The 27,405-nt window shown below is 41.2% G+C and overlaps 1 protein-coding gene across 3 annotated transcripts in view; it reads left to right on the forward strand.

The window, feature by feature from the left end:
- Positions 1-27,405, forward strand: part of PDS5A (PDS5 cohesin associated factor A) — a 170,852-nt gene that overhangs the window by 136,810 nt on the left and 6,637 nt on the right. For 2 of the 3 annotated variants that reach the window (XM_065405775.1, XM_065405774.1), the window contains exons 20-31: positions 1,934-2,057; positions 3,506-3,664; positions 6,168-6,236; positions 10,241-10,377; positions 12,492-12,615; positions 12,886-13,090; positions 13,613-13,727; positions 19,917-20,049; positions 20,718-20,837; positions 22,731-22,793; positions 24,905-25,050; positions 26,452-26,557. In XM_065405775.1, coding sequence (XP_065261847.1) covers positions 1,934-2,057; positions 3,506-3,664; positions 6,168-6,236; positions 10,241-10,377; positions 12,492-12,615; positions 12,886-13,090; positions 13,613-13,727; positions 19,917-20,049; positions 20,718-20,837; positions 22,731-22,793; positions 24,905-25,050; positions 26,452-26,557 — 1,501 coding nt within the window. The remainder of the gene's footprint in view (positions 1-1,933; positions 2,058-3,505; positions 3,665-6,167; positions 6,237-10,240; positions 10,378-12,491; positions 12,616-12,885; positions 13,091-13,612; positions 13,728-19,916; positions 20,050-20,717; positions 20,838-22,730; positions 22,794-24,904; positions 25,051-26,451; positions 26,558-27,405) is intronic. The other variant, XM_065405776.1, reaches the window with a different exon arrangement.

Consider the following 27,405-nt stretch of genomic DNA (forward strand, 5'->3'; position numbering starts at 1 on the left):
ATATTTAACACCATTATAAATGCTGGATGCAAAGCGCGGTTTCGGGTGGAGGCTGACAGCTCGTGACACACCCCCCCCCCCCCCCATGTAATAATCTCGCGACACCTGAGGGGTCCCGACCCCCAGTTTGAGAACCCCTGCTCTAGTTTCTGAGAGAAGACTATCAAAACAGGTCCCTAGTTCAGACAAGGGAGGTGAGCCCCAACTCGAAATCAAACGAGCCAAAGATCAGTCTGTGACATGGGGATAACATCAAGAATCTCCACCTCCACTGCAATCCCAAACACCAAACTAAGTATGTGCCTAACTATGATTTGTGCCCAGAACCATCTGGGATAGCTCCTTGGTGACCATGAAATCCTGGGTTTTTCAGATGACTCATTGTCTATGTGGATGTTAAAGTTACCAAGCACTATTGGCCTTGACCACTCCAGTGCCACCATAGTGAGGAACCTCAGCAGATCCCAAAAGGACTTCATTGTACAATGGAGTGATTGATACGCAAGGGTCAGTTCCAACTTAACTGTATCTCTGGACTCACACATAAGGTGGAGCTAACTTACCCCCTGCCAAGTCCCTCACTCTCATCAGAGAGGGTAGAATCCTATTTCTCATATGGCTACAGAAAAAAGCAAAGGACTCTTTACCCACCTCCACAGCACTGTCACCCTTGCCACATACCAGACACACACAATACGCACACATTTTCAATCCACCTCATCAGCAAATAGCATGCTCCCTGACCCCAGAGTCTCGGCTAGGCGGGGTCCCTAGGGTTTCTCCTAGAGGTCCTGCTTGTGAAGTTTGGGTTGGGGTCACAATGGCAAGAGTCACTTTCAAGGCACTGCATGATATTTTCTGGATTCAACCCTACTCCTTGTATTGTGCTTTATGTTCTGCCCACTCTTCTCACCTTGATGTTCTCTTTGTTTCCTTCTCCCACTCATTTTTGTGCCCTGGTTTCATGCTGCTCTTTATGTGGAATGACCTCCCTTTGACAGTGCATGTTGTCCTCAGTCTCAGCTTTAAAATCTTTACTCAGAGCCCACTACTTTTATCTAGCTGTACACAATCAACCTCTAATCAACATGTATTTCAGAACTTCATTTGTTGCAATACTAGTCTGTCCCTTTTTTCATCTATTCACTATTGTTTCCAAAGATTATATGATTTCTATTGTAAATTTTTTATGGCAGAGATAGGGTCTCTATTTTCTGTAAAGCACAATATGAAGTTATGGCGCTATATCAATATTTAAATAACATGATTTTTCTAAGACCACTGATAATTTCAGTACTATCACAAGAGAGTACGGCCATCTGATACCGCCTTCTTGGAAATCTGGTGTAATCCTTATTTATATTGGCGAGCTCACAATTAATTTGAATCCTGCACTATCTTGTTTCCTTATTCACTTAATTAAACCTACCATGGAAGACTTAGCTAGTTAAGAGGGAGTCATTCAGACAGACACCAGCTTGGAATACTCTGCTCACATTGTTAACATACTTTAGCATTCTTCCAGTTTTCCTACTTTAAGGAAAAAAAACAAACCTGAGACTTCATTGTTCCAATTCTGTGAACACTGCTTCAATCTGTTCTTGCTACCTCTGCTTCTGTAGAGAATGTATGGACTTTATTAGTGAAAAGTGAATGGCAAATAATCTATTTACTGGTGAAGTATATTGTGCTTTACAATACACTTTCCTTTTTTAACATATGATTCAATTTCTAGATGAGGGTTAGTTGTTTACATGCATTTGTCTCATTATCCTTCCTGAACAGCTTTCAAAAGAGAGCTTGATGCTGAAGATTTTAATTCTGTGATCAGGGACCTGCATTGGTGAAGAGTTCAGCCAGCAAATATTACTGGAATTAATTTTTTGTTCATTATAAATATTTTATTTTGAAATATTGTGTTTAATTTTTGCAGGACATTAATTCCTATTTTGCATCAGAAAGCAAAGAGAGGTACTCCTCACCAAGCAAAACAGGCTGTCCACTGTATACATGCCATATTCTCAAATAAAGAAGTGCAACTTGCACAGATCTTTGAGGTATGTTTGCCAAATTTGGTATAATGTTTTTATTGAATTTTGTTAAAATAATTTGCATCTTTTCACTTTTAAAGTTGCAATTAAGAAAACTAACTTCATCTTGATTACCGTAGAATCCATGCATAATTCAGGAGCTGGAAGACTGAATTGAACCCTTAGTGCTGGAACTCTGTGCTTAAGCTGTTTCTAGTAAAACTTAGGAGAGAGTGCAAATACATGCTCTTCCCCTACCCCCAGTGACACTGTCTGGACACTGAGTAACACTTCTAGCATACACAGAGAAAATATCCCTTCTCAGTATTCTGGCAACTATTATGATGAAAGGGAAATGCACGTCACTTATGCTTTGATAGAAGGCTCTGTTCACAGATGTTTTCTAGCTTTGCCTCCTAAAGCTCTCCACCTAATTGTGGTCAGGCTAGTTACTTCTGTTCACAATGTAACTGGATTTATTTTAAAATATTAAATTTCCATGTAGCTGAGTTATCTGATTTTTTTTTTTTTTTTTTGTCTTTAGCCACTGCACAAGGCCACCCATCCTAAAAATAGCTAATATGTTCAAAGTCTGAGTAGTAGTTCTACTGAATAGGTTAGAATAGAATGGAACCATTTTGTGTCTTGTGTAGTCCAGCATGCTATATGAACTGTAACATCTAAACAACTGGATTAATTTACAGGAGTGCTGAGCTCCTATTTACTACTTTGAAATCTTAGGTCCTCTAGAAAATGAAGCTACTTAATTAGACACAACTTCGGGTACCAATATTTGGGCCTAAAAGAATGATACTGAGCCATTTCACTTGGGATGCTATGAAAAATTCTATTGCTGATCTGACATTCCTAGTAACGCACAAAACTTCCATTGGGTTGCAAGAAATGCAGAATCAGGTCTTGTCTATACAGGGACACTCAGGAAAGTTAACCTGAATTAACTAATGACTATTTAAGCTGCATTAAACCCATGTGGACACTCTCATTCAGAATTGAAATGTGCTTAATTTGGTTTAGCCTAACTCATCAAAGATAAATTGAAATAAGGACATTTTAATTCTGAAAGAGAGTGTCCACATGGGTTTACAGTGGTTTAACTACTGCACTTTCAGTTCAGAGTTAATTCAGATTAATTTTCCTGAGTGTCCCTGTGTATACAAGCCCTCAGATCCCTAGTTAGTAAAAAAAAAATTAAAAAGGCTAATCTTTTATCACTAATATAATTTCACACACTATAATTCTGTAATTAATATAGCTATTTTCACTATCCTGTAAATTACAGCGGGAAATGTTTCATAGACAAAAAGTTGTCTTGGTTTCATGAAATGATGTCATTTGGGAGGCGAGTGCAGTTAATCAGCAGTCCAGTAATGAAATAAGTTAGTTCATTAAGCTGTTCAGGCATTCACACTCAACAATTTATAATTCATTTTGAATGGAAATTTTTCTTCCCCCAGCCTCTTAGTAGAAGTTTGAATGCTGATGTTCCAGAGCAACTTATAACTCCATTAGTCTCTTTGGGCCACATTTCTATGTTAGCTCCAGACCAGTTTGCTTCTCCAATGAAATCTGTGGTTGCAAATTTCATCGTGAAAGATCTCCTCATGAATGATAGGGTAAGATTTATTTTTTAAGTTCTTACTTTTCTGTTTTTCTTATGATTGAGTCTCTGTAAGCTATACAGCTGTTAAGTTTTTGTGTTTAGGTCAATGAACCCTTAATGTTCACTATGGGTATGTCTACACTACGAAATTAGGTCGATTTAATAGAAGTCGATTTTTTAGAAATCGATTTGATACGGTCGATTGTGTGTGTCCCCACTAAGTGCCTTAAGTCGGCGGTGTGCATCCACAGTACCGAGGCTAGCATCGACTTTCGGAGCGTTGCACTGTGGTAACTATCCCACAGTTCCCGCAGTCTCCGCTGCCCATTGGAATTCTGGGTTGAGCTCCCAATGCCTGATGGGGCAAAAACATTGTTGCGGGTGGTTCTGGGTACATGTCGTCAGGCCCCCCTCCCTCCGTGAAAGCAACGGCAAAAAATCGTTTCTCGCCTTTTTTCCTGGGTTACCCGTGCAGACGACATACCACAGCAAGCATGGAGCCCGCTCAGTTCACTGTCACCGTATGTCTCCTGGGTGCTGCTGGCAGACGCGGTACTGCAGTGCTACACAGCAGCATCCCCTTGCCTTGCGGACGGCACACGGTGCAATACGACTGCTAGCCGTTGTTGTCGTACCATGGGTGCTCCTGGCCAACCTCGGTTAGGTTGGTCGGGGGAGCCAGGGCAGACATGGGTGCTCCTGGCCGGCCTTGGTGAGGTCGGTTGGAGGTGCCTGGACAAAAATGGGAATGACTCCAGGTCATTCTCTTCTTTAAGTTTCGTCTAATGGAGATTCAGTCCTGCCTGGAATATCATGCCAGCTGGAAGGCTTCTGCCTCAGTCTGCTCTTCCAATCGGCAGCACCACACGGTTGCACCTACCCCTTGCTCCCATGGCTCATGAAGCCTGGACAGAAGTAAGGAGCAGTTCAACTATAGGCTGAGCAAGTGAATAATGGTGATAGAATGGGCCTTTGGACGTTTAAAAGCTCGCTGGCGCAGTTTACTGACTCGGTTAGACCTCAGCGAAACCAATATTCCCATCGTTATTACTGCTTGCTGTGTGCTCCACAATATCTGTGAAAGTAAGGGGGAGATGTTTATGGTGGGGTGGGAGGTTGAGGCAAATCGCCTGGCCGCTGATTACGCACAGCCAGGCACCAGGGCGGTTAGAAAAGCACAGCAGGGCGCGCTGTGCATCAGAGAAACTTTGAAAACCAGTTTCATGACTGGCCAGGCAACGGTGTGAAAGTTCTGTTTGTTTCTCCTTGATGAAAACCCGCCCCCTTGGTTCACTCTACTTCCCTGTAAGCCAACTGCCCTCTCCTCCCCCCTTTGATCTCCGCTTGCAGAGGCAATAAAGTCATTGTTGTTTCAAATTCATGCATTCTTTATTAATTCGTCACACAAATGGAGGGATAACTGCCAAGGTAACCGGGGTGGGGCAGTTGTAGGGGCACCCTCTAGAATGGCATGTAGCTCATCATAGAAGCGGCATGTCTGGGGCTCTGACCCGGAGCGGCCCTTTGCCTCTCTGGTTCTTTGGTAGGCTTCACGCGGCACTGCTGCGGGTCCCTGTTATAACCTCTGTCCTTCATGCCCTTGGAGATTTTTTTAAATATTCCGGCATTTCGTCTTTTGGAACGGAGTTCGGATAGCACGGATTCGTCTCCCCATATAGCGATCAGATGCAGTACCTCCCATTCGGTCCATGCTGGAGCTCTTTTGTGATTCTGGGACTCCGTGGTCACCTGTGCTGATCAGCTCGCTACGCTGGCCAAACAGGAAATGAAATTCAAAAGTTTGCGGGGCTTTTCCTGTCTACCAGGCCAGTGCATCTAAGTTGAGAGTGCTGTCCAGAGCGGTCACAATGGAGCACTCTGGGATAGCTCCCAGAGGCCAATACTGTCGAATTGCGTCCACACTACCCCAAATTTGACCCAGCAGGGTCGATTTCAGCACTAATCCCCTCATCGGGAAGGAGTACAGAAATCGATTTTAATAGCCCTTTAAGTCGACAAAAATGGCTTCGTCATGTGGACGGGTGCAGCGTTAAATCGATCTAACACTGCTAAATTTGACCTAAACTCATAGTGTAGACCAGGGCTAAGGATATGTCTACACTGCCAAAAAAACCCTGCCGCTCCAAGTCTCGGAGTCATGGGGTTCAGGCTGTGGGTCTAAAAATAGTAATGTAGACTTTCCCACTCAGTCTGGAGCCTGGACTCCGAAACCCAGCAAGGTGGGAGGGTCTTGGAGCCTGGGCTCCAGCCTGAGCAGGAATGTTTTAGCCCTGCAGTTCAAGCCCCATGAGCCCGAGTCAATGGACCTGGGCTCTGACACTTGGTGCTATGGGTTTTTCTTTGCAGTATAGTCATACCCTAAATGTCTAATATGTTGATATCATATGTAAAAGATGATACATATGGTAGTTAATCTAATCGTTATAATCTTTGTTTTAATTTTTTACATGTTTTTGTTTGTGAATCCATCTTTAAACTTGTATAAATATCTGTAGTCAACAGGTGAGAAAAATGGGAAATTGTGGTCCCCAGATGAAGAGGTTTCCCCAGAAGTTCTAGCAAAGGTGAATATTTTTTTCGTATTAAGATGTGCACAATATTTGAAATAAGAGTTTAGTTACTTGATAGCATATCACTGACATCTCTATACACTACCAATAGAGAATGTTAAAAGAAATATTACCAATTAATTTTGGTTACAGTTGTCTTTTAGAATAGCCTAAAAACGTATTAAATAGCTTAATTTCTGCTAAACTAAAATTTGAGAGAGATAAGGTGGGGGAGGTCATAGCTTTTATTGGACCAACTTCTGTTGGTTAGCGAGAGACAAGCTTTCAAGCTCCACAGAGCTCTTCTTGAGGTCTGGGAAAGGTATTATGATTTGTCACAACTAAATACAAGGTCAAACAGATAGTTTAGCATAAGTAGTTAGCACATATTCTAAGGCAGGGATAGTCAATAGGCAGACCGTGGTCCAAATCCGGACTGCCAAATTGGACCGCAGGGGCAGAGGCGATGCGTGGTCACGTCCTTTTCCCCCCAATTTCTCCTGATGCCTCTGGAGGGTATGCCCAGAAGCGAGGAGGCAGCACCTGCCCCTGGCAGCAGTGCTCTCCAGCAGCAGGGAAGGCGAAACAGCCTCATGTTGGGAGGAGGAGGAAGAGTTTAGACAGCCGCCCTGCTGCTTCCTCCCTCCCCACCCCACGCTACAGGGACATGTGGAGAGTGCTGCTGCCAGGGGGAATGCTACTTCCTCGCAGTCCCTGGAGCCTCCCTCCCTCCTAGCGGTCCCCAGAGGCTTCTCCAGCCCCTTCATCCACCCACTTCCCTGCTCTAACTGGCCTCTTTCCCTACCCAGTCCGCCTCCAATCACCCACTTCTGCCACATCCCAGCCTCCCCCCATCTCACCAGGGCTGTTATTTGGAGTCTCTTTGGTCCCTCCCGCTACCCGGAGCCTCCTTCCTGCCCCTCTGCTATCTCAGCCCCCAAAGGGGCATTGCACCGCTAGCTGGATCATAGTCCAACAGCTTCACCTTCTGGCTCTGAGCTCATAAGTACTCACACACACTCACACCCTACTTTGCTGCCCAGATCCCAGCCCATACCCATTCCTCTTCCCCCGTCCCATCTCTACTAGTTGGCTCAAATGGGGACAAAGAGAAACACTTGGAGGGGGCAAATGGCAATGCCAGGTGGCTCCGGCCAGCCCCGTGCATCCTGGTTTCAGTTTAAGGAAATAAGGTCACCTAACTCTGAGCAGGGTGGGCGGGAGCTTGGGGAGACAATTGGGGAGTTAGGGGAGGGAAGCTGGGGGGTGAGCTCGGCCTTGATTATACGTTGACCAAGAAATTTGGACGTTGACAAAAAAATAGACTACCCCTGTTATAAGGGACCATTCAAAGTGAAGTGGCCCATTAACACCTCTGTAGTCATAGGGCATAAAGAGGGGGGGCCTTGGGGCTCTGAACTTTAGCCACCAGGTGGGGCTTGGGGCTTCAGCCGCTGGGGGTGAGGGGGAGCTTGGTGATCCAGCTTCAGCTACGGGGGCGGGGAGGTGGGTCTTGGTACACCAGGCTTCAGCCCTGCAGGGTGCACTGGGGCTCAAAGCTTTAGCCCTGGGGGGAGTGCTGGGGCTTGGGGTTCCCCGTGGCTCTGCTCCTGGTTTCAAGCCCGCAGGGAGTACCGGTGCTCTGGGCTTCGGCCCCACAGTTCCGGTTTCAGCCTCACAGGGGGTGCCGGGACTCATGGCATTAGTCCTGGGGGGAGCGCTGGGGTTCTGGGCTCTCTACGGCTCTGCTAGTTTCAGCCCTGCGGGGGTGCCAGGACTTGGGGTGCTGGCTTCAGCCCTGCAGGGAGCGCTGGGACTTGGGGCTCCAGGCTTCAGCCCCTCAGGTTGCTCTGGGGCTTGGGTATTTGGGCTTCAACCAGCAGGGAGCACTGAGGCTGTGGCTTCAGCTGGGACTCAGGGCTTTAGCCCTAGGGGGAACGCTGGGGCAGGGCCGGCTCTAGGCACCAGCAAAACAAGCTGGTGCTTGGGGCGGCACATTTTTAGGGGCGGCATGGCCGGCGCCAGAATGCCGCCCCTAAAAATGTGCCCCGGCCGCCCTAGCTCACCTCCGCTGCTGGCACGCGAAATAGCTGATTCGCGCGCCGCTGCTCACCCTCCCTCCCTTCCTCCCTCCCTCCCTCCTAGGCTTGAGAGCCTGGGGGGAGGAGGCAGGGCTGGGGATTTGGGGAAGGGGCGGAGCTGAGGCGGGGCCGGGGGTGGGGTAAGAAAAAAACAGGGGGTGGGGGGCGGCCAAAATTGTTTCTGCTTGGGGCAGCAAAAATCCTAGAGCCGGCCCTGCGCTGGGGTTTGGGGCTCCCCGCTGCTCCACTCCCACTTTCAGTCCAGTGGGGGCACCGGGGCCAAGCTTCAGCTGTGGAGCCCTGTGGCCCCCTGAAACTGGCTCATGTACCCCTGGTTGAGAACTGCTGCCTTGGAATATGTGCTAGCTATTTAGGCTAAACTATCTGTTTTATCTTGTATTTAGCTATGACACTCTGAGTACCTTTCACAAACCAGAAGAAGAGCTTTGTGTAGATTGAAAGCTTTTCTCTCTCACCAACAGACGTTGGTCCAATAAAAAGAGATTTCCTCACCCACCTTGTCACTCTAATATCCTGGGACCGACATGGCTAGAACAACACTTCTTAAAACTAAAACTTTGTAACTGCTTATAGTATTGTAGCTTATGTGGCCATAGAAATACACACTGTTGCAATGTCAGTGGAAATTGTGCAGTTAGGTGTTCTGTCCTATCTTCTGGGTATTCAGTATTCTGAATGTTAAGCTTTACTTTGTTTTATTCAGAGATTCAAATTACTAGTTCTTCTGGTTATAAAGGTATCCTGTAAACTGATGCACTGTCATATTACTGAATCTATAGGCAGACCAAGCTGAAATAACAACAGTGTGATATGAACTCCTTTCACCCATCTTTACAGGATATTTAGTGTGAACCTAATTATGATTAAGGTTAAGATTCTGTCACGGGTATTTTTAATAGAAGTCAGGGATATGTTGTGGGTAATAAAAAAATGCACGGAAGCCCATGAAGAGTCGACTTTTACTAAAAGTACCTGGGAGGGGGAGAGAGACTAACAGTTGGGGAGCGCTGCCTGGAGCTGACCTCTGGCAGCTGCTCCTGTGGCAGGGGCTGACTGCTGCTGCTCCAACCCAGGCTGCTGCTTCAACCCTGGGACTGACCACTGCTCCGGCGGCCCCAGGCCTGACAGCTGCTCGAGCCCTGCCATTGTGGAAGAAGTCCCGGAAGGTCATGGAATCCATGACCTCTCTGACAGAATCGTAGTTTTAATTATGACCATTTCAGAGGTGAATGTCTGGTTAATGGATAGCAACTTTTTTTATTGGTAGACTTTTTTATGAGGTATAGGAAGTCCCTACATCTAACCCCACCTCTGTGTCTATGATATTTTCCATTTTCATGCAGTAAAATATAATCTATATTCCTCTGATTTCTTTTACTCTTTGATAGGATTGTCTTTTTTGCTGCTATTATCAAATGTTCAGTAGAATCATCCAGAAACCATTTTGCACCTCTTCATTTATTTCCACTCAACTTCTGTATCAAGTTCAACTTTTTCATCTTCACCTCTAAGGCTTTGGAAATTTCTCCCAATGTCTACAGAACATCTCTCCTTTCTTACTATTCCACTTCAAAGTCTCTTTGCTTTGTCCCAATCCCCTTGTCTGTCTTCTCCCTCTGTATTCTTCTCTCAGCTCATTTTTTCATCCATGCTGCATCCCCATCCCAATATGCCATGCGTTTATCCATTCTTTGCTTAAATACCTGCTTCTAAAACCCTTTTTCAAGCAAGGAACTACATCCACTTTTCCAGATGAATAAAAAGTTTACTACTTCATTCTTTTCCTTTTTAAAGTCTGCATTTTATTGAGCAGTAGCCTATAGAGATTATAGTTTGATTACAGTAGATTTTGGTGTTTTATTTACCTTAGTTGCTATTAAAATTATCAATTTGTTTTCATGTGTTCATCTTTAATAGGTGCAAGCAATTAAACTTTTGGTACGCTGGCTCTTGGGTATGAAAAACAACCAGTCTAAATCTGCAAATTCAACACTCCGGTTATTATCAGCTATGTTGGTCAGTGAAGGAGACTTAACAGAACAGAAGAGAATCAGGTCAAATTATGTTCTTTTATTTTTCAGACTCTTCCATCTATTTTGTTGTAGAATTTCAATGAATATTATGAATTTAGGGTTTTTTCAATAGTTGAGGAAGGATTTTTGGTAGGATTTTACAAGGCGTGCAGAGAACAGGATAATGGGGCAATGTAAAACAGCTGGTTAGGGAGTATAATTATAGTTGCTGAATGGCATATATATAAAAAGTATGTGTTTTGTTACCCCCAGTCTAAATTTAATAGCAATCTAATTGGAACCCTGTAGACATCTTGATGCTTATTAGAAAAGGAGTAAAAGACCTCTGGGAACATCTTTCCATTATTAGGATTGATTGATCAGCTTTAATATGTTTAAGACCCTGGCAGCTTCTGTTGGAGCTCCCAAGGATGGGATCACTTCATACCTCCAATCAAATAGACCATACATGGAGAAACGGAGGAAAGGGAAGGAAATCACTGGAACAAAAATATTACAGATTCCACTCTTCCAGAATATTTTTTGTAATTTTGTTTTTTTGTAGTAACTAAGCTCTCATTTTTTTAAAAAAAAATTAGCCCTTTTGATTGTGAAGAAACATTGATTAAAGAATACTCTGCACTTCTATAAAGCCTTTCTTCAAAGGATCTCAGAGACCTTTGCAAATATTAATTAATCCTGACAACATACTTGTGAGATAGGATTCCCGTTTTATAGATGTTTTGTCTGGTGCCTTGTTTACTCAGCTAGTCATTAGCAGAGATAGGAAATGGTGTCAATGCATGGGTTCTATCTTAATTATGATGGTTACTTCTCCGTTAAGCCAGCCTTGCAGAAAGATATATTCAGACAGACAACAGCAACAAAATGCTAGTTCCACCCCCTCAGTTAACTTCAAAGCCTAAATATACATTTCTATGTACATGGTAATTTTGAGGGGCTCTCTGATACCATGATTACATGCCCTATATAAAAGTCTAGATGGGATAAAACCATTTAAATTCATAAGTTTGGAAATCTAAGTAACAAACTACAAATGTGTTATCTTTCCTCCAGCCTTGAGGATAGCCATATGTGTACTTTTTACTGTTGCTAGAGGTTTCTGTTACAGAAGGCCCCATCTTGCCAGGAGATCCACATTGACAGACCCCCATTGACTTCAGTAGATTGGAATCCACCTTCATGATTTTTTTTTTTTTTTTTTTTTTTTTTTTAAAGATCAGACCTAAGTTATTGTCAGGAGCTTATAGAGTGATAGGTTTGCCCTGGATCATTGCAGTCCCAAGTCTTTTACAGAACTGAAGTGGAAACCAAAGACTTACAATTTGAGCATTTGGAACATTGTATGCCTAGACATTTATAACTTTTTAATGTAGAATTTAATGTTGGATGAGAAAAAGTTGTATGTTATAGAAAACCTTTATCTGATCATTTGGTTCTGGGATTCAGAGCCACCAGTCCAGACTAACCTCTTTGTTTTTTACTGAGCCCATCAATCAGTCTGCCAATGACCAGATAATTTTGTTGGGAACTCCTTCCCTTTTATGGTAGTCCAAGTCTCCACTTTCTGTTGAGAGCTCCCTCTTCTTATTCAAGGGAAGAAAAAATTGAAGGAAGTGAAAGTTGTCAGCAGGTGTGAGCAAGAACTGTTAAACTCTATAATCGACTAATATTGTTCTAGGATGAAAAGAGGAGTATTTTACTTACGAGCATATAATCTTCTGGCAAGTTACAGCAAACAAGTAACTAAAAAACAAACCCTGGAAAATACCACCAATAAGCTTGAAATACTAGATATTACACAGTGGAAAAAATAATATAAAAATGAAACCTGCAGTGTCAGCCTTTTGGAGTCAGTATAGCAGATGATGCCATGAAAATCAAAGAAACTTAAACTAATTGATTCTTTGAACTTCTTATCAAGCTGAAATAATATTTTAAGGAGAAAAGAGTCATCTTCATATGATTTCTTCCTAACGAGGTTAGTTTAGATTAAGAGCCTAAAACCATATTGCTGACAGCTGGTTTACAGAGGTTCTTATTCACAATTTTTTAATTGAGTGGTTTTGTAAAAGAAGGAAAACAAATATACATAAAAATTTGAGTATAATGATTTTTCTTTTATGTTTTTATAGTAAATCAGATATGTCTCGTCTCCGACTGGCTGCTGGTAGTGCCATAATGAAGCTTGCACAGGAACCTTGTTACCATGAAATAATTACCCCAGAGCAGTTCCAGCTCTGTGCACTTGTCATTAATGTAAGTAACTGCTCTTGAATTATGAAATGATGGTTAACAAGACTATATCGCATCCTCACCACAGAGCTCTTGTTGATGCTAAGATTTGATGTTTCCCTTTCTGCAGTGCAGCTTTAAAAAAAAAGAAAGTTCTGAACACTTCAAATATCACATTCTGTCTAGTCATCTTTTTAAAGTATGTCCCCTAACTACCCAGTTTTAGATTTTTCTGTTATGTTTAAGGGACTAAGATTTTTGTAGTTGCACTGTTTTGTGTTTTTGCTACTACAGGATGAGTGTTATCAAGTGAGACAGATATTTGCTCAGAAGTTGCACAAGGCACTTGTGAAGTTACTGCTCCCATTGGAATACATGGCAATCTTTGCCTTGTGTGCCAAAGACCCTGTGAAAGAGAGAAGAGCACATGCCAGACAGTGTTTGCTCAAAAATATCAGTATACGAAGAGAGTATATTAAGCAGAACCCTATGGCTAATGGTGAGTACTGTGTTAAAATGTATTCAAAGTATAAACTTTGAAGACTAAACTTTATGAGAAGCTTTTAAAAAATTAAGTAAATGATCTTGTCTAGCATTTTGCACAAAAGTATGTTTTCATAGTGATTTTTTTTCTGGTTCTTATGGAGCTAGTGCAACAAATGTAATTAACTTATTTTATCTAGCAGTTCCCTTATCCTCTTTATAAAGTATTTTTCTGTACTCTACCAATAATTATATTTTTGAATACAAGTTGTTACCTTTTTAGTTAAGATATCTGTTCAAATCAGTTTTTTTCTTCTACACAAATAAAACTGTCAAGTTCTGACTTGTTTGGTTTTTCTTTTTGTAATAAGATGAAACAGCTTTACAGTATTCTTGATGCATTAAAACTTGCAAGCTAATATGTGGATGTATCAAAACTTAGCATTGCATATTCATATAAAAACAAATGAACTGAAATTCTGAGATTCTTATTCTTTCTGCATGTATATTTAAGTTGCTTATATGTTTATTATTCCAGAAAAGCTGTTATCTCTGTTGCCTGAATATGTGGTACCATATATGATTCATTTACTGGCGCACGATCCAGATTTCACAAAACCTCAGGATGTTGATCAGCTTCGTGATATCAAAGAGTAAGTATCAAGTCAGTCCAGAATAATTGAGACTAGAATAATTTTTCTGTGTTTGAAAATTTGAAGATGAAGCCATCACTCTTATTATGAAGGAGAACTATCATTAAAGGCATTCTATAGATCTGTTTTCTTAGAAGCGAATAACTGATCTTGGAACGAAAGCAACAGCTATCTGTTCAGCACTGTGTTCTGAAAGCTGAAATAGCAAAAGACGTTTCTTCACAAGTATAATAATTTAATAAATGTTTTAGGTTTTTTAAATGAAATTGATCATTTTAGATCCACTCACTCAGGCATCTTTAATCCCTGGAAAATGATACAAGGACAGCCATCTTCCATGCACAGTGTTACAGACTGTAGATAACTTTTTATGCTGCTTGAAGAACTCTGCTTTGTAGAAACTGAATGTTTTGTAATAGGACATTGTTTGTTCTGATTCTCAGTTCTATTTCACAGTATTCTGTTTCCTAGGAGTATTTGTAGTATTCCCAGAAAAGTTGACACCATTAGAGTTACTATGTAATGTGCATGAAAACACTTATAATTTTTTAAATACCAATTTTTTAAATTGTACATACAAAATTATTATTAATTTTACTAGGTGTCTGACACTTAAATTGAGAAAAATAATGACACTGGGAGATTGATGCTACTTCATCCTTCACTTACACAGTTGTGTGTGTCTATGTGTAACTTACTAGCATGTTATGGTAGGATCACCCATTGCCCTGAGATTCCTGCTGTACTTAAGTAAGGCAGGCTGACTGCATCTTAGTATTGTTAGCATAATTTGTTATACATCATGACCTCATTTATCATCTTCACTGGTTCCTACTCTGTACCTTCTGCATCATCCCATATACCTGAAATAGCCTTTCTATTTCTTTTGAAATATATCCTGTATCCTTGAAATACACCATGCTTCCTCTGTCTCTCTTCAAGGAACTTTTCAAAACACACGTATTCCAGCTCTAATGGCTGCTCCCCGCACCCCTGTGGGTACGTTTTGCTTTTTCCTTGTGTTTTCATTTTGTGCCTTGAGACTTTAAGACGTTTAGGGCAAAGGCCTGTTATCTTTCTGGCACTGACCTTCTACTGTAAAGCATGGTATAACTATGTGGTGCTATAGAAATAATAATAAGCAATAAATGACTAGTATAAATAGCCCAATCCACCCATTTCCTCTTCAGTCTTTTTTGCATCTTTCACCTAGACATGTGTAGGGTGCCTCAGTCTAAACCTGACTTCTGAGTTGCCTGACTCTGTGCAGAAAACAGAGGCAGCTGAAGACTGTCCTACCACAAGCTCTGCTTTTTATCCAAGACTTGCCTGCCTCTGGCAGCAGCTAAAAGCACTCCCACTTTCTGGAATGTACTTTCTCACCACAGATCCTGAATAATAGTGAAGTTTTTAATTATTGGCTGTTAAATTAATACTCCCTTGGAGGAGTACTTTTAGTGCACAAAGCTTTTCTAGGACTCCCTCTTGGAGCACTCTTATGTGAATTCTCTTCCCACACAGTTCCTCACACAGAGTGCCTGAACAAAAAAAGTGACCACTCCAAAAAAAGAAAAACTCCATTCTTCTTTGAGTACCTATGGGTACTCCACTTAAGGTGGGAATGTGCCCCACATGCCTTTGATTGGACACTTTTGGTACCAGTGCCCATTCGGTCTGCACATGCGTCCTAGCTATATACCTGTACCGAGGGCATATAGAACTGTGACAGACAAATCACCCTCAGTTCCTTCTCAACCACTTCAGCCTGAGAGAGAGTGTCTAGTGTTGCCTGGTTCTTTAGCTAGCTTACTCTTTCTTAGTTTTAGTTAGTTAATTAGGTTAGCAACTAGGTTTTGTTTTGGTTTTTTTTAGTTGTCTCGTTTTCCCCCCCAGAAACTCCTAATCTCTTCTTTTCTTCTCCTCATCACCACCCAGGCTATCTCCTTCCCTTTGAAGGTACATTTTTTTCCTTGGGACCTGCTTAAATTCTGAGGGTGTAAACATTGCCTCACTTGATTGGAGTCTTTCCCAGTTAGTGACAGCCACTCTCACTGTATCACTGCTTAGAGAATACTCACATTCCATCTATATGCAAGATAGGCTCAATGTTCAAGAGTAGGTCTAGGAAGAATAGGGAGATAAAGTTTCATCTCTTCATGATCTGAGCAGTCACTTCTGTCGGGATCATGAGAGGGAACTCAACAACTATACTCAGATATTTCTCACCGGGGGCTTCTCAGAAATAAATCTTCTTGCCACCGCCGCCAACAAGAAGCATAAAGCTTGTTTGAGAGGTTATCTAGGTTGTCACTTCCTGTTGTATACCTATCCTCTGACACCTCTCATCCACAGAGTCTTAAACAATATCAAGCAGGACAAAGCCAAAGTCATTTTAATTACACCAACTTTGCCAAGACAGGTATGGTTCCCATATCTAATTTGTCTCTCATCTCACCCTATCATCGGTCTTCCATTAGCACCTGACCTTCTCACTCGAGTCTGGAAACATTCTTCACTCTAGTCTCAGCATTCTGTGACTCAAGGCTTTGTTCCTAGTTGGCTCTCAAGGTACAGCGCTGTTGCTGTAGAGATATTCAGAAGGTACTGTTGAATAGCTCAAAAGATTCAAGTGGGAAGACTTGCCTACAAAAATGGAAGAGATTCTACCACTAGGGTACCCAGCAATACCTGTTTCTTGTTGAATCTCCCCTCTTTGAGATTCTAGAGTATCTTTTCAGTTTGAAGAGCACAGGCCTCTCTGAACTCTACTAAAGTTCACCTGACAGCTGTCATGATGTTCCATTCCCCTGTGGAAGGGTTCTTGGTATTAGCTCATCCTACGACTTCTAGGTTCATCAAAGGATTATCTAACCTTTTTCTGCCTGTCAGGGAACCCACCCCAGCATGGGATTTGAATTTGGCCTCAACTCTCTGAGGACACCTCTCTTTGAGCTGTTGGTCAGGTGCTCGGTTTTACAGTTATGCCTGACAATGGCATTCTTGGTGACTGTCATCTCCACTTAAAGAATCTTTGAGCTAGGGGCTTTGAAGGCTGATCCTACTCAGGTTTTTTTTTTTTTTAAAAGATAAAGGTCTCTCTCTGACCACATCCCCAATTTTTACCAAAGTTGACCTCAGATTTTCCTATCAATTAGATACTTCATCTGCCAGTCCTACAGCTTAAACCATCTGTCTAGGTAGGAAGCTGCTCCTCACACCTTGGATGTTAGGAGATGGTTAGCCTGGGAGTTGGTCAGAATTTTAGGGTGTCTCCCAGATTCTCTTTCTTTCGGCAGACAGAGGTAAAGGGGTTCTGGTGTCCACCCAAAGACTCTCCAAATGGATTTTGGGTTGTATTCTCTCCTGCTACAAAGCTGCTGATGTTGAGCATTGTCTTAGAGGTATATCCCATTCCACAAGATCTCAGTCTACCTCTGTGGCCCTACTGAAAGATGTACCTGTTGCAGAAAACTGCAAAGCTGCCACATGTGCTTCCAGCCATACTTACTCAAAGCACTGTGCCTTAGTGCAGGCATCTCAGGCAGATGCTGCCTTTGGGACTGCTGTCCTGCTGATGGTCTTAGACGAGGGGTAGTCAATTATTTTTTGTCAAAGTCCATATTTGGTCAAGGTATAATCAAGGTCCAGACCCACACCCAGCTGTCCTTCCCTAACCCCTCGATTGCCCCCTAAATTCCCCAATCGCCCGCCAGTTCCCTACCTGGAGAGTAGAGTGAACTTATTTCCCTAAACTGAAAACGGGACATACAGAGCTGGCCTGAGCCACCTGCTGTTACCGCTCACTCTCCACCCCCAAACGTTTCTCCATGCCCCCAATTGAGCCAAGTAGCAGAGATGGGGTAGGGGGGAAGAGGAATGGGCTGGGATCTGGGCAGCAAAGCAGGGTGTGTGTGTGAGTACTTTTGAGCTTGGAGCCAGGAGGTGAAGCTATTGAACTATGATCCAGTTAGCGATGCGATGTCCCTTTGGGGGCTGGGATAGCAGAGGGGCAGGAAGGAGGCTCCAGGCAGTGGGAGGGACCAAGGAGACTCCAGATAGCAGCCCTGGAGAGATGGGGGAAGGCCGGGATCTGTGTTCCTTGTAAGCTGTGTGCTTGGGCGGCCACGCAGGAGAAATTTAAGTGCCCATGCGCACAGCTGGCAGCATGTGGTCAGGTGCCCTTCCCGCCATGTTTCTCTGTGCTGCAGCTGCTCCCAGGAACCTCCTGCTGGCTGTGGGGAGGGTAGTGGGGGCTGGCAAGGGAGGGAGCTGATGTCAGGGTATCCCCCTGCTCCTCTACCCCATCTCTGCAGAGCAGGGTAGAGGGGACAGCCTGGCTCAGGAGGACTCGGAGCTTCGGAGGTCTGAATGGCGAGTGTTTGAGTGCCTTTCTTAAAGAGACAGTGCACTGTTTCTGAGATTTCCCCAGCAGCGCGCTCTCTCTCTCTGCCCATGTACCCCATCTCCGCAGGGGAGGGGAGACAACAGGGTTCAGGACAGAGCAGGAGAGCTTTTAGTAAGTGTCTTAAAGAGACAGCTCATGGCTTTCCCCAGCAGCTAGCGCACACACTGTCTGTCTGTCTGTCCTCTCTCACACACTCACTCACACACACACTCTGTGTGTGCGCGCATGTCTCACACACACACACTCTGTCTCTTTCACACTCAACTCCCAACACGTACTTGTATTGTTGTTGTTGGTACTTTTTGGTACTTCCTGCAATGCACCTCTATTCTCTGTAATTTTATTCTTTCAAAGTGTTTTGACTGGTCTATGCATTTCATAATTTTTATTTCTCTTACACTTAAATTTAATTCTTTGAGTAGTGAGTTCTAAAATGCCTAATCTATCATGGCTGGAGTAATTATTCCTATGGTAACTTTTAAAAAAAATATATTCTGGGTTCTAGTCATGGCTGTGGGAGAGGAGTGTTGGATAGTGGCTAATGCAGAGGTTACCAGCTGGATAGGCAAGCACTCTAATTTGGCTTGTTTATTCTGAAAGGCAATGTGGCTGACACGTGGGTCTACCATATTATAAACTTAGGTTCTATTTTCATCCCTTCCGGATGTTACCTTGTGCAGCCCCTCGGTTAACGTACTTTTAAATTGCTGAGGGAGGCATTAATGCTTGCCTGCCTTCTAGTGTAGGAGTAAGAATTATTGTTCAATAATAAGGCTTGTGAAAGGCTTCTTGGCTATCAGATCAGTGCACTTTGCCCTAGAGTACTTTGTGGGAGAGTGTCTCTCTTCACCTCTGTGGAATATTGCCTATGTTTGTGATACAATGGAACAGGCAGCTGGATTCAACCAAAATGTGAGACATCTGTCTCCATTATTGGGAGCTTCTTCAGGGGTGATGGAACAATTTTTAGAGTCAGAGTGCTAAAAACCATTGAATAGAACTGTAAACCCTGAATATGATGAAAACCATGTATTTGTTTGCTATTACTACTTCCAGACCCCCAGCACTGGTAGTTCCAGTGCCCCTGGTTTGCTTGTTACATCAGCTCTCTGTTAAATATCCTTTCTTTTGCATGATAGTGATAAAAGGATATATACAACAAGGAGAAATTGTCAGTAATCCATCTTCTTTCTTCCCTTCATTTACTCTGATATTTTTTTTATTTTGTGAGGTTAGCTCATGGAAGTGAACTAAGTAAGGAGAAAGTGAATGAGTTGGACTTTTTATATAGGCCTTGATTGAGTCTTTTCCACACAAACAATTACCATAAAATTAATTTTTCATGCTTGTTTAATCTAGAGTTCACTCAGGGCTTGATCCAAAGCCCATTAAAGTCAATCCAGAATAGTTAGTTAATTTTGTGGCACAGGTATTTCAGTGTAGTTTCAAGTTAACTTGACATTTTAAGATCTGTAAATATGTGCGCGTGTGTTCTAAACTGGGTTGGTGGTATTAAAAGACCTTTAAATTCAAGCATGAACCACACAAAGAATTTAAAACATATATGCCATTTACAGATTTTTAAATGTCAAGTTTACTTGAAACTATACTGAAATACCCCTGTGCTACACACATATATAAGGTTTAACCACAGTTTCTTAAGACTCTGCTGTTATAGCTGATAGATCTAATAGAAGAACGTTTTAAAAAGATGTTGCTATTCCTTCTCCACACATGGAGATCACAATATCAAACATGGTATTTAGTTACTTGTGTTTCATTAGGTGCCTGTGGTTCATGCTTGAAGTTTTAATGACAAAGAATGAGAACAACAGCCATGCCTTCATGAAAAAGATGGCAGAAAACATCAAGCTTACCCGGGATGCTCAGTCTCCTGATGAGCCTAAGGCCAATGAAGTAAGAAATATGATTCACTTGAGGAGTGGTGGTTGAGAGCAGAAAGGTTTCACAATCAGATGTACAACAAGACACACAGGATGTTAGCGCAAAACCAGAAATGTTTATTGTCCTCTAGAGAGAACGTTAATTGTAAGCAATGTACATACGTTACTTATCTCCGGCTTTGAAAAAAACTGTTGATTTTAGCAGTGCACAGCAGTAAGCTAAGTTGAATAAATTGCATTTGTTAAATATTGTCTCCTATTCAGTGTTAATTGTTTCACTACAGCCCTGAACTTTTAGTTGCATGTAGATATTAGACAGTTTCTTCTCTTTGAGGAAATAATTTAACATGTATAACTACTATGAATGTCTACTGTTGGAGTAAGAAACTGGTTGGTGTGTTTGAGTGAGCAATAGCCATCAGATGTGCTTTATATGTCTAAGATATTTTTCATTATTCATTCAGAAGTATTTTATAGAAAATAAACTGGGAACTACAGAGAGGGGCAAGGTGTGATGAGGAGCAAAGCATGCTGTTAATTCTTTAAGTGTAAAATATGTTCTTAATAGCTGATACAGAATTATTTTTGCTCATTGATTATACATTTTAAGAGTACATTCTTGCTACTCTTACGAAAATTATAAATAATATCTAAAACACTGTTTCCCTTTTTTCCCCTCAGAAACTGTATACAGTATGTGATGTAGCACTGTGTGTAATCAACAGCAAGAGTGCTTTATGTAATGCAGATTCACCAAAGGACCCCGTATTGCCAACCAAATTTTTTACGCAACCTGAAAAGGTAATTTTGTTAATTCATTTTCTGGGAGGAGTAATACAAATACTTTGTGACTTAACTTTCCAGGCTATATCATAATTTAAAATACAGAGTTGGGAGAAAAGCTTGTATTTATTATAAAAAGTATCTGCTTATATAGCACAAATTGTATGCTAAGACATCTGTCCATCTTGAGCAGTTGCAGCTAAAGTTGTTCGTTACCAGGCGATAGTTATTTAAAATACTGATGTTTTAACTGACATTGACAGGACATTGTATTAAGGAGTTGTGCACCTGCCAGGAGGGAAAAATGAAAAAGCCAAAACACAAAGAGAAAGAAATGGAATTCAAAGCTGGCAAAAAAGTATAGAGAGAAAACTGATAGATCAGTGATTACATTTTAAAACATCCTACATATATTTAATTCTGATAATTGTTTGCCGTAGTGCATTTAATTTTTTTTTTTTTTTAATCCTTTTAATATAATCTTTAGCCTCTTGGGATTTAAGATTTCCTTGGGCAACCTCATTGTCACCAGTAGAACCCTGTATCACACTATCATAATCAGGACATAAATTGCTAAAGTAGAGCAAAATGAATTCTACAGGATAGATTTTAATTTCTGGTTGTGCAAGAGAATACATCTTAAAATTTCCAGTATCATAAACAGAGACCCCTTCCAGAGGCTGATATTTCAAAAGTTAAATGATGTAACTTGGTAGTTTACTTGCATCATTATGGAATATCAAATACTATAGTGATGCAGGCCAAATGAGCATGTAGATCAGGGGTGGGCAAACTTTTGGGCCTGAGGGCCGCATCGGGTTTTGTAAATTGTATGGAGGGCCGGTTAGGGGAGGGGGTTGTGGCCCGGCCCCCACCTCCTATCTGCCCCCCCTCCCGGGACTCCTGCCCCATCCAACCCCCTGTTCCCTGACGACCCCCCCCCCCCGGGACCCCTGCCCCATCCACACACCCCCGCTCCCTGTCCCCTGACCGCCCCCGCTGCCCCATCCAACCCCTCCTCTCATTCCTGATGCACCCCTGCCCCCATTCAACCCCCTGTTCCCCCCGACCCCTATCCACACCCCCTGACCACCACCCCGAACTCCTCTGCCCTCTATCCAACCCCCCCTTGCTCTGTGCCCCCTTACCGCGCTGCCTGGAGCACCGGTGGCTGGCGGTGCTACAGCCGCGCTGCCCGGCTGGAGCCAGCCACGCCGCCGCCACCACGCAGCACGGAGACCGGGTCAGGCTGGGCTCTGCAGCTGCGCTGCCCCAGGAGCTCACAGCCCCGCCGCCCAGAGCATTGGATGATTTAGTTGGGGATTGGTCCTGCTTTGAGCAGGGGGTTGGACTAGATGACCTCCTGAGGTCCCTTCCAACCCTGATATTCTATGATTGCACCGGCGGCGGAGCGAGCGAGCTGAGCGGACTGTAGTTTGCCCACCTCTGATGTAGATAGATAGATAGATTTGCATTATGATTGACTAGGTTGATACCTATATATTCACAATCAAAATGAAATAAGATTACAACTTTCAGTTTATAAAAAACACTTCTCTTTGGTTTTCCGAAACAAATAATAATGCTAGACACAACATATACAACAGGGAAATCACTTTTGCTTACCTTCAAATTAATACAAAAAATTGGGAATCTGGAATTGAAGTGCGTGACTGCTTAATACAAACTGTGCAGTTCTGAATACAGTTTTTTTGTGCTTTATTAGGTTAAATCTGTCACTAGGAAGCTATATAAAATCTTAAGTATAGTTTCTGAAAATTGGAAAGGCCTCAAGACTGTTTGATGACAGCAGCTTACGTGACAAAATAAATCATTCACACTGACATAAAAATAAAACATTAAAATAGAGAAGACAAATGCAGATTTAATTACTATCCTTTTTTCACACAGGACTTCTGTAATGACAGGAATTATATTACAGAAGAGACAAGGGTTCTTCTTTTAACGGGAAAGGTACTGTATGTTAATTTATTGTAATGACTTTTGATTGCACATGATATATAGCGATTAATAGGCATTCTAGTTTCATTTTCAGAGAAATCACTATAAGACTCAGTACAGCGGTTCAAAAAGTGTATTACCAAATTTGTTTGCAATTTTAATTATTAATAGTTATACATAGGTGCGAGAATTGTAAATTGCTTTTACTAGAAGGCTCAACAAATGTCTTTAATTTGACACTATTTTCAGAGGGGAACAGGGGACAGGGCTTGCTTGCTATCCTTGCATTGTCCATCCTGTGCACTGACAAAAATCTGTGGGAGGAAAAATAGTAATTTATCATATAATTACAAGATGCCTCATAATTTGTACACACAAGGGTGCAGAAGCAAGGTTGAAAATGCTTAATTCTGGCATTTACTAGTTTTGGAGGCCTTGATTTTGTAACCTTGTAAAATGCAAAGATCTTGAGAACAGCATAGTTCACACATTTCTCATTTAAACTTCATTTGCATTTGCTACTTTACATACTCTCTTCCATGTAGCTATAGAGTACTACATAATTTACCTTAAATTTTTCTTAGAGTCAGAAACAATGGTTTTATAGTATTTGTGTACATGATAGAGTTATAAACACTGCCTACATTTATAGCTTAAATAGTTTTCAAATTTGATTACTGAAATGTTAATATTTGAAACAAATTTTCACTGGTTGTATAAACTGAGCCCTTCAATTCTTTGATAGTAGTCATTCATCTAATTGAATCTTCTGGAAACAGCATTGTAGCTAGCAACTCTTGCTAAATAGGGGACATATTTTTCTCACTAATGCAGCTCTAAACACAATAGCAGGCCTGGTTTATTTTCTGTTGCTTAAGTTATTTAACTATTACTATTGTACCAAACATCTGAAAAAATTAACATTTATTCAGTGCCCTAACATTTTAATGTTCAAGTTTATTTCACTTTCTCTCAGTTCAAATTTCAGATAGTACATAAATGGTATATTATTTTTATGATAAAACACACAACTCTAACTTTCAAGTAAACTTAGTGTGCTATTTGTTCCAGGGCAGTGTAACTACCGGTCCATGTGCTTAGTGTAACAGGCTATTTTTATGCAGGACATTAGCATGTTATCATGCCACTGTCTCAGCCACTGGCCATGTGTGCACTCAGTATAAAAATAAACATCCTGTCTTTCAGCTTTGCCCTGGTTGCCTCCTAATAGTTTAGTTGCCTCCCTGCCATTAGAGGCTAAAATTCTGCTGGTCAGAGGGCTGCCCAGCATCTGTGACATGGTTTTCCTGCTTGGTTTCCTGTAAAATTAACCCTCAACTCCAGAGCAGTATGGAGAGAATATTTTTATTTAACGTGGTCTAGAAGGAAACCTGAAAACTCACTGGAGAAGCAGCTTTATGCCAACCATGCTATAAAGAAAATGCCCTAGCTTCCCACAGAGTATATGGTCCACCTCCGTTTCCTATTTAGGCACCCTGAACAAATAGATTACCATCAGGCCCATCGAAACCAAAACTACCAACCATGCACCAGAAGTCCCCAAAAGACATGATATAGAGCAATTGATATTTTACATTAGCTTTCCTTACGCTGAATTAGGAGTGTTCAGATTTCCCATTTTCTTGGACAGTGAACCTAATCCTACCCTTCTGTTGGGAAAGTTTGTATTTATTTGCCCACAACTTGTCTTCTACAGATTGCGAGTTTCTTCTGCTTTGTTTGTGTAGTTATTGCAGAATGCTGCCACCTTCATAAGTTTTTTTGGGGGCCCCCAGTATGATATTAGCAGCCAATGGCCATTTGCATGCCTGATATGCAAAGTTCCCCGAATAATATTTTTTTTATAAAATCAAGCGGAATGGAACGTAGCAATTGACGACAGCTGTTGTGTTAGGAAAGACCTCCCACAAATGCCTTTTATTGCATGTTGCTAGTTATGATGGGAATTATGGCTGCAAGTGGAAGGGGTTATTTAGTATAATAGTTGTGAAGTTAATCCTCACTATACCATAGAAAATATTTTAAAAAATTGTTAGTGTGTTTTTAAAATTCTTGTTTGTATACCTTTAATAAAAGCTTGACTAAATCTCTGTGCGTTTTAGCCAAAACCAACTGGTGTATTAGGTGCAGTAAACAAACCATTATCTGCAACTGGAAGGAGACCTTATATTAGAAGCACAGGATCAGAGACTGGAAGCAATATTAGTGTAAACTCAGAGCTGAGCTCTCCTGCAGGAAACAGATCAAGGTACATGGTGTTTGTTTGTTTGCAGCTATTTACTTCATTTAACACTATATACTCCTGTGTTTGGGAAATGAGTGTTTTGTTTGTATGCCATTGTACTGTGCTGAATTTGAACAATCAGGAAATGATACTTTGCATTTTTTTATTCCTGTAACCCAGGGTTCTTTATAGGCACCTTTGTGATCCTTTTTTTTAAAATAGCCAGGATAATTGACACATTGAGAGGTTGCGAACTGCGCAGTATCATACAGCAAGTCAGTGACGTAGACAGGAATAGAATCTAACTCTAACTCCCTGCCCTGTTTTCAATCAACTAAACCACAGATGCATCTCTATATAATTGATCTTGTACCATGTACATGACCATGGAATCTGAGCACCTCGAGACAACACTTATCAATCTCACTAAATTAAGAGAATTTTCTTTCTTGTGTACACTGTGCGCATTAGCTATAATAAAGACAATTTAGATCCAGATGGATTGCAAATGTATTCTGATGTCATGTGATTGAACACTCTAGCTACTTGTTTTTAATATTTTTCCATCTGAAAATATATTAATAAACCATTAACAAGAACATTGTTGTGTAATTAGATTCTACAGCCCACATGTTTCTAATATGAAAGAATTAAGATTAATCATGTTGCTTAATAAACAATAAATATAATTTCTCTTCACCTTTTAATGACTGTAGTGTCCCAGTTAAAACAAAGAGTTTTGCTGCTTAAGCACATTTAAGTCGATATGTAGTTTAATAGAAGGCTAAAACAAAATGGTATGAATAAATGTTGCTTATAATATGTGACAGGAAAATGCTTTATTTTCTAAAGTATATAGGGCCAGATTTTGAAAGGTAGAGAAGTGCTTAACTTCCATTGATTTTTAAAAATCTGCCCGAGAGAGAGAGAGCTTGCACTTTGAAATTTTAAGGTTGAGTTTAGCTTGTTTCATAGTTGATGAACTTGATAGGCTAAATGGTTAAAGAAAGAAAGTCGAGTACAACCAAAGGTTCAGTTGTTTCATAAAATTAAAGTGTAATACCACTTCTGTATCAATTTGGAATGTGTCCCTCAGCTAGGACAAAGCTTGGGTGGTCCTGGGGTACACACAGTAATGGCTCTGAATATTCTTACTACAGTATGTTTTGTGAAAAATCTCCCCTCCTGGAACAGCTGTGTGCAAGTTCCTGGTTCTGATTAATATATTTGTTCCTATCTTCCAAACTGGTGACATCACACTTGAATGAAAGTTTATACTTGCCTGCATGGGAAACATTCTGATAAGGGGAATATAAAAGTGAAGGCAAGTGATTTTTTTCGACTTTAGTCTGCGCTCCTGCCTGTCTGCGTTGTTAAGAATTAAAAAATAGTTGCATACATGATTGTTTTTAATTCCTCTAACAGAGAACAGAGTTCAGATATATCAGAAACTGGGGTCAGTGAAAATGATGAAAATCCAGTGAGGATTGTTTCAGTCACACCAGCAAAGACAGAACCTGTGAAAAACAAGGTAGATTTCATATTTTTAAAGGTGAACACTATCTTTATAGCTAATCTGGCATAGAAATTCATTTAGTATATACCAGCATTTCCTAGATTGTCTCTGAAAGAATTGATGCCTCATCTCATTCAATGTAATTATCTCATTTTCTTTGTCAGACCATAAAAAGACAGCTCATTTTCAGAACAACTAATGATTTTTTTCAGACAAATGGATAGATGGCATGTATTGTCAAACAGTATGGACTAGAGTTCTTCATATTTTATGAAATACCAATGGGGGAGTGGAAGGGAGTACAATGGAACCTTCCCGTTTCCCATCTTTTTTTCAGTTTGTTCACGGTTTTAATATTTTAAGTTAAGGTTATATCCAGTGTGTTTGACTATTTACATTTGATAGATCTGCTTGGTCTGTTAAATATGTGGTCAGAGCTTGCACTCAATTTAATAAAATCACAATTAGTGATTGTTGAGGGGAGAAAGGAATATGCACAACAGCTAAGTAAAGAGTATTCCTCCCAGCATTACATTTCTTTGTGTCTACTGGATTGTGCCACAACCAAAATAGCATTTAAACTTTGATTTTTTTAAATATTTTATTTCCTTGAGCTCTTTTAAAGAAGAAAAAACCTCTCTTAGATTTTTTTTTTTTTTTTTTTTTAATTATTCTAAGGTCAGTACTACGTTTTTGTAATTATTGAGCAGGGAATGGATAGTGCTAATTTTATGATGTAATACATATATTCATCCAGTCTCTCAAGTAAATATTTAGGTAAAGATGAAAGCAGGTATTTCAAGTGCATATTGTGGAAGGAGGCTAATCTTTATGTAGACAAGGTTGAAGATACTGTCATGTAA

This window comes from Emys orbicularis, chromosome 5 (genome assembly GCF_028017835.1).
Source record: "Emys orbicularis isolate rEmyOrb1 chromosome 5, rEmyOrb1.hap1, whole genome shotgun sequence".
Lineage (NCBI taxonomy): Eukaryota > Metazoa > Chordata > Testudines > Emydidae > Emys > Emys orbicularis.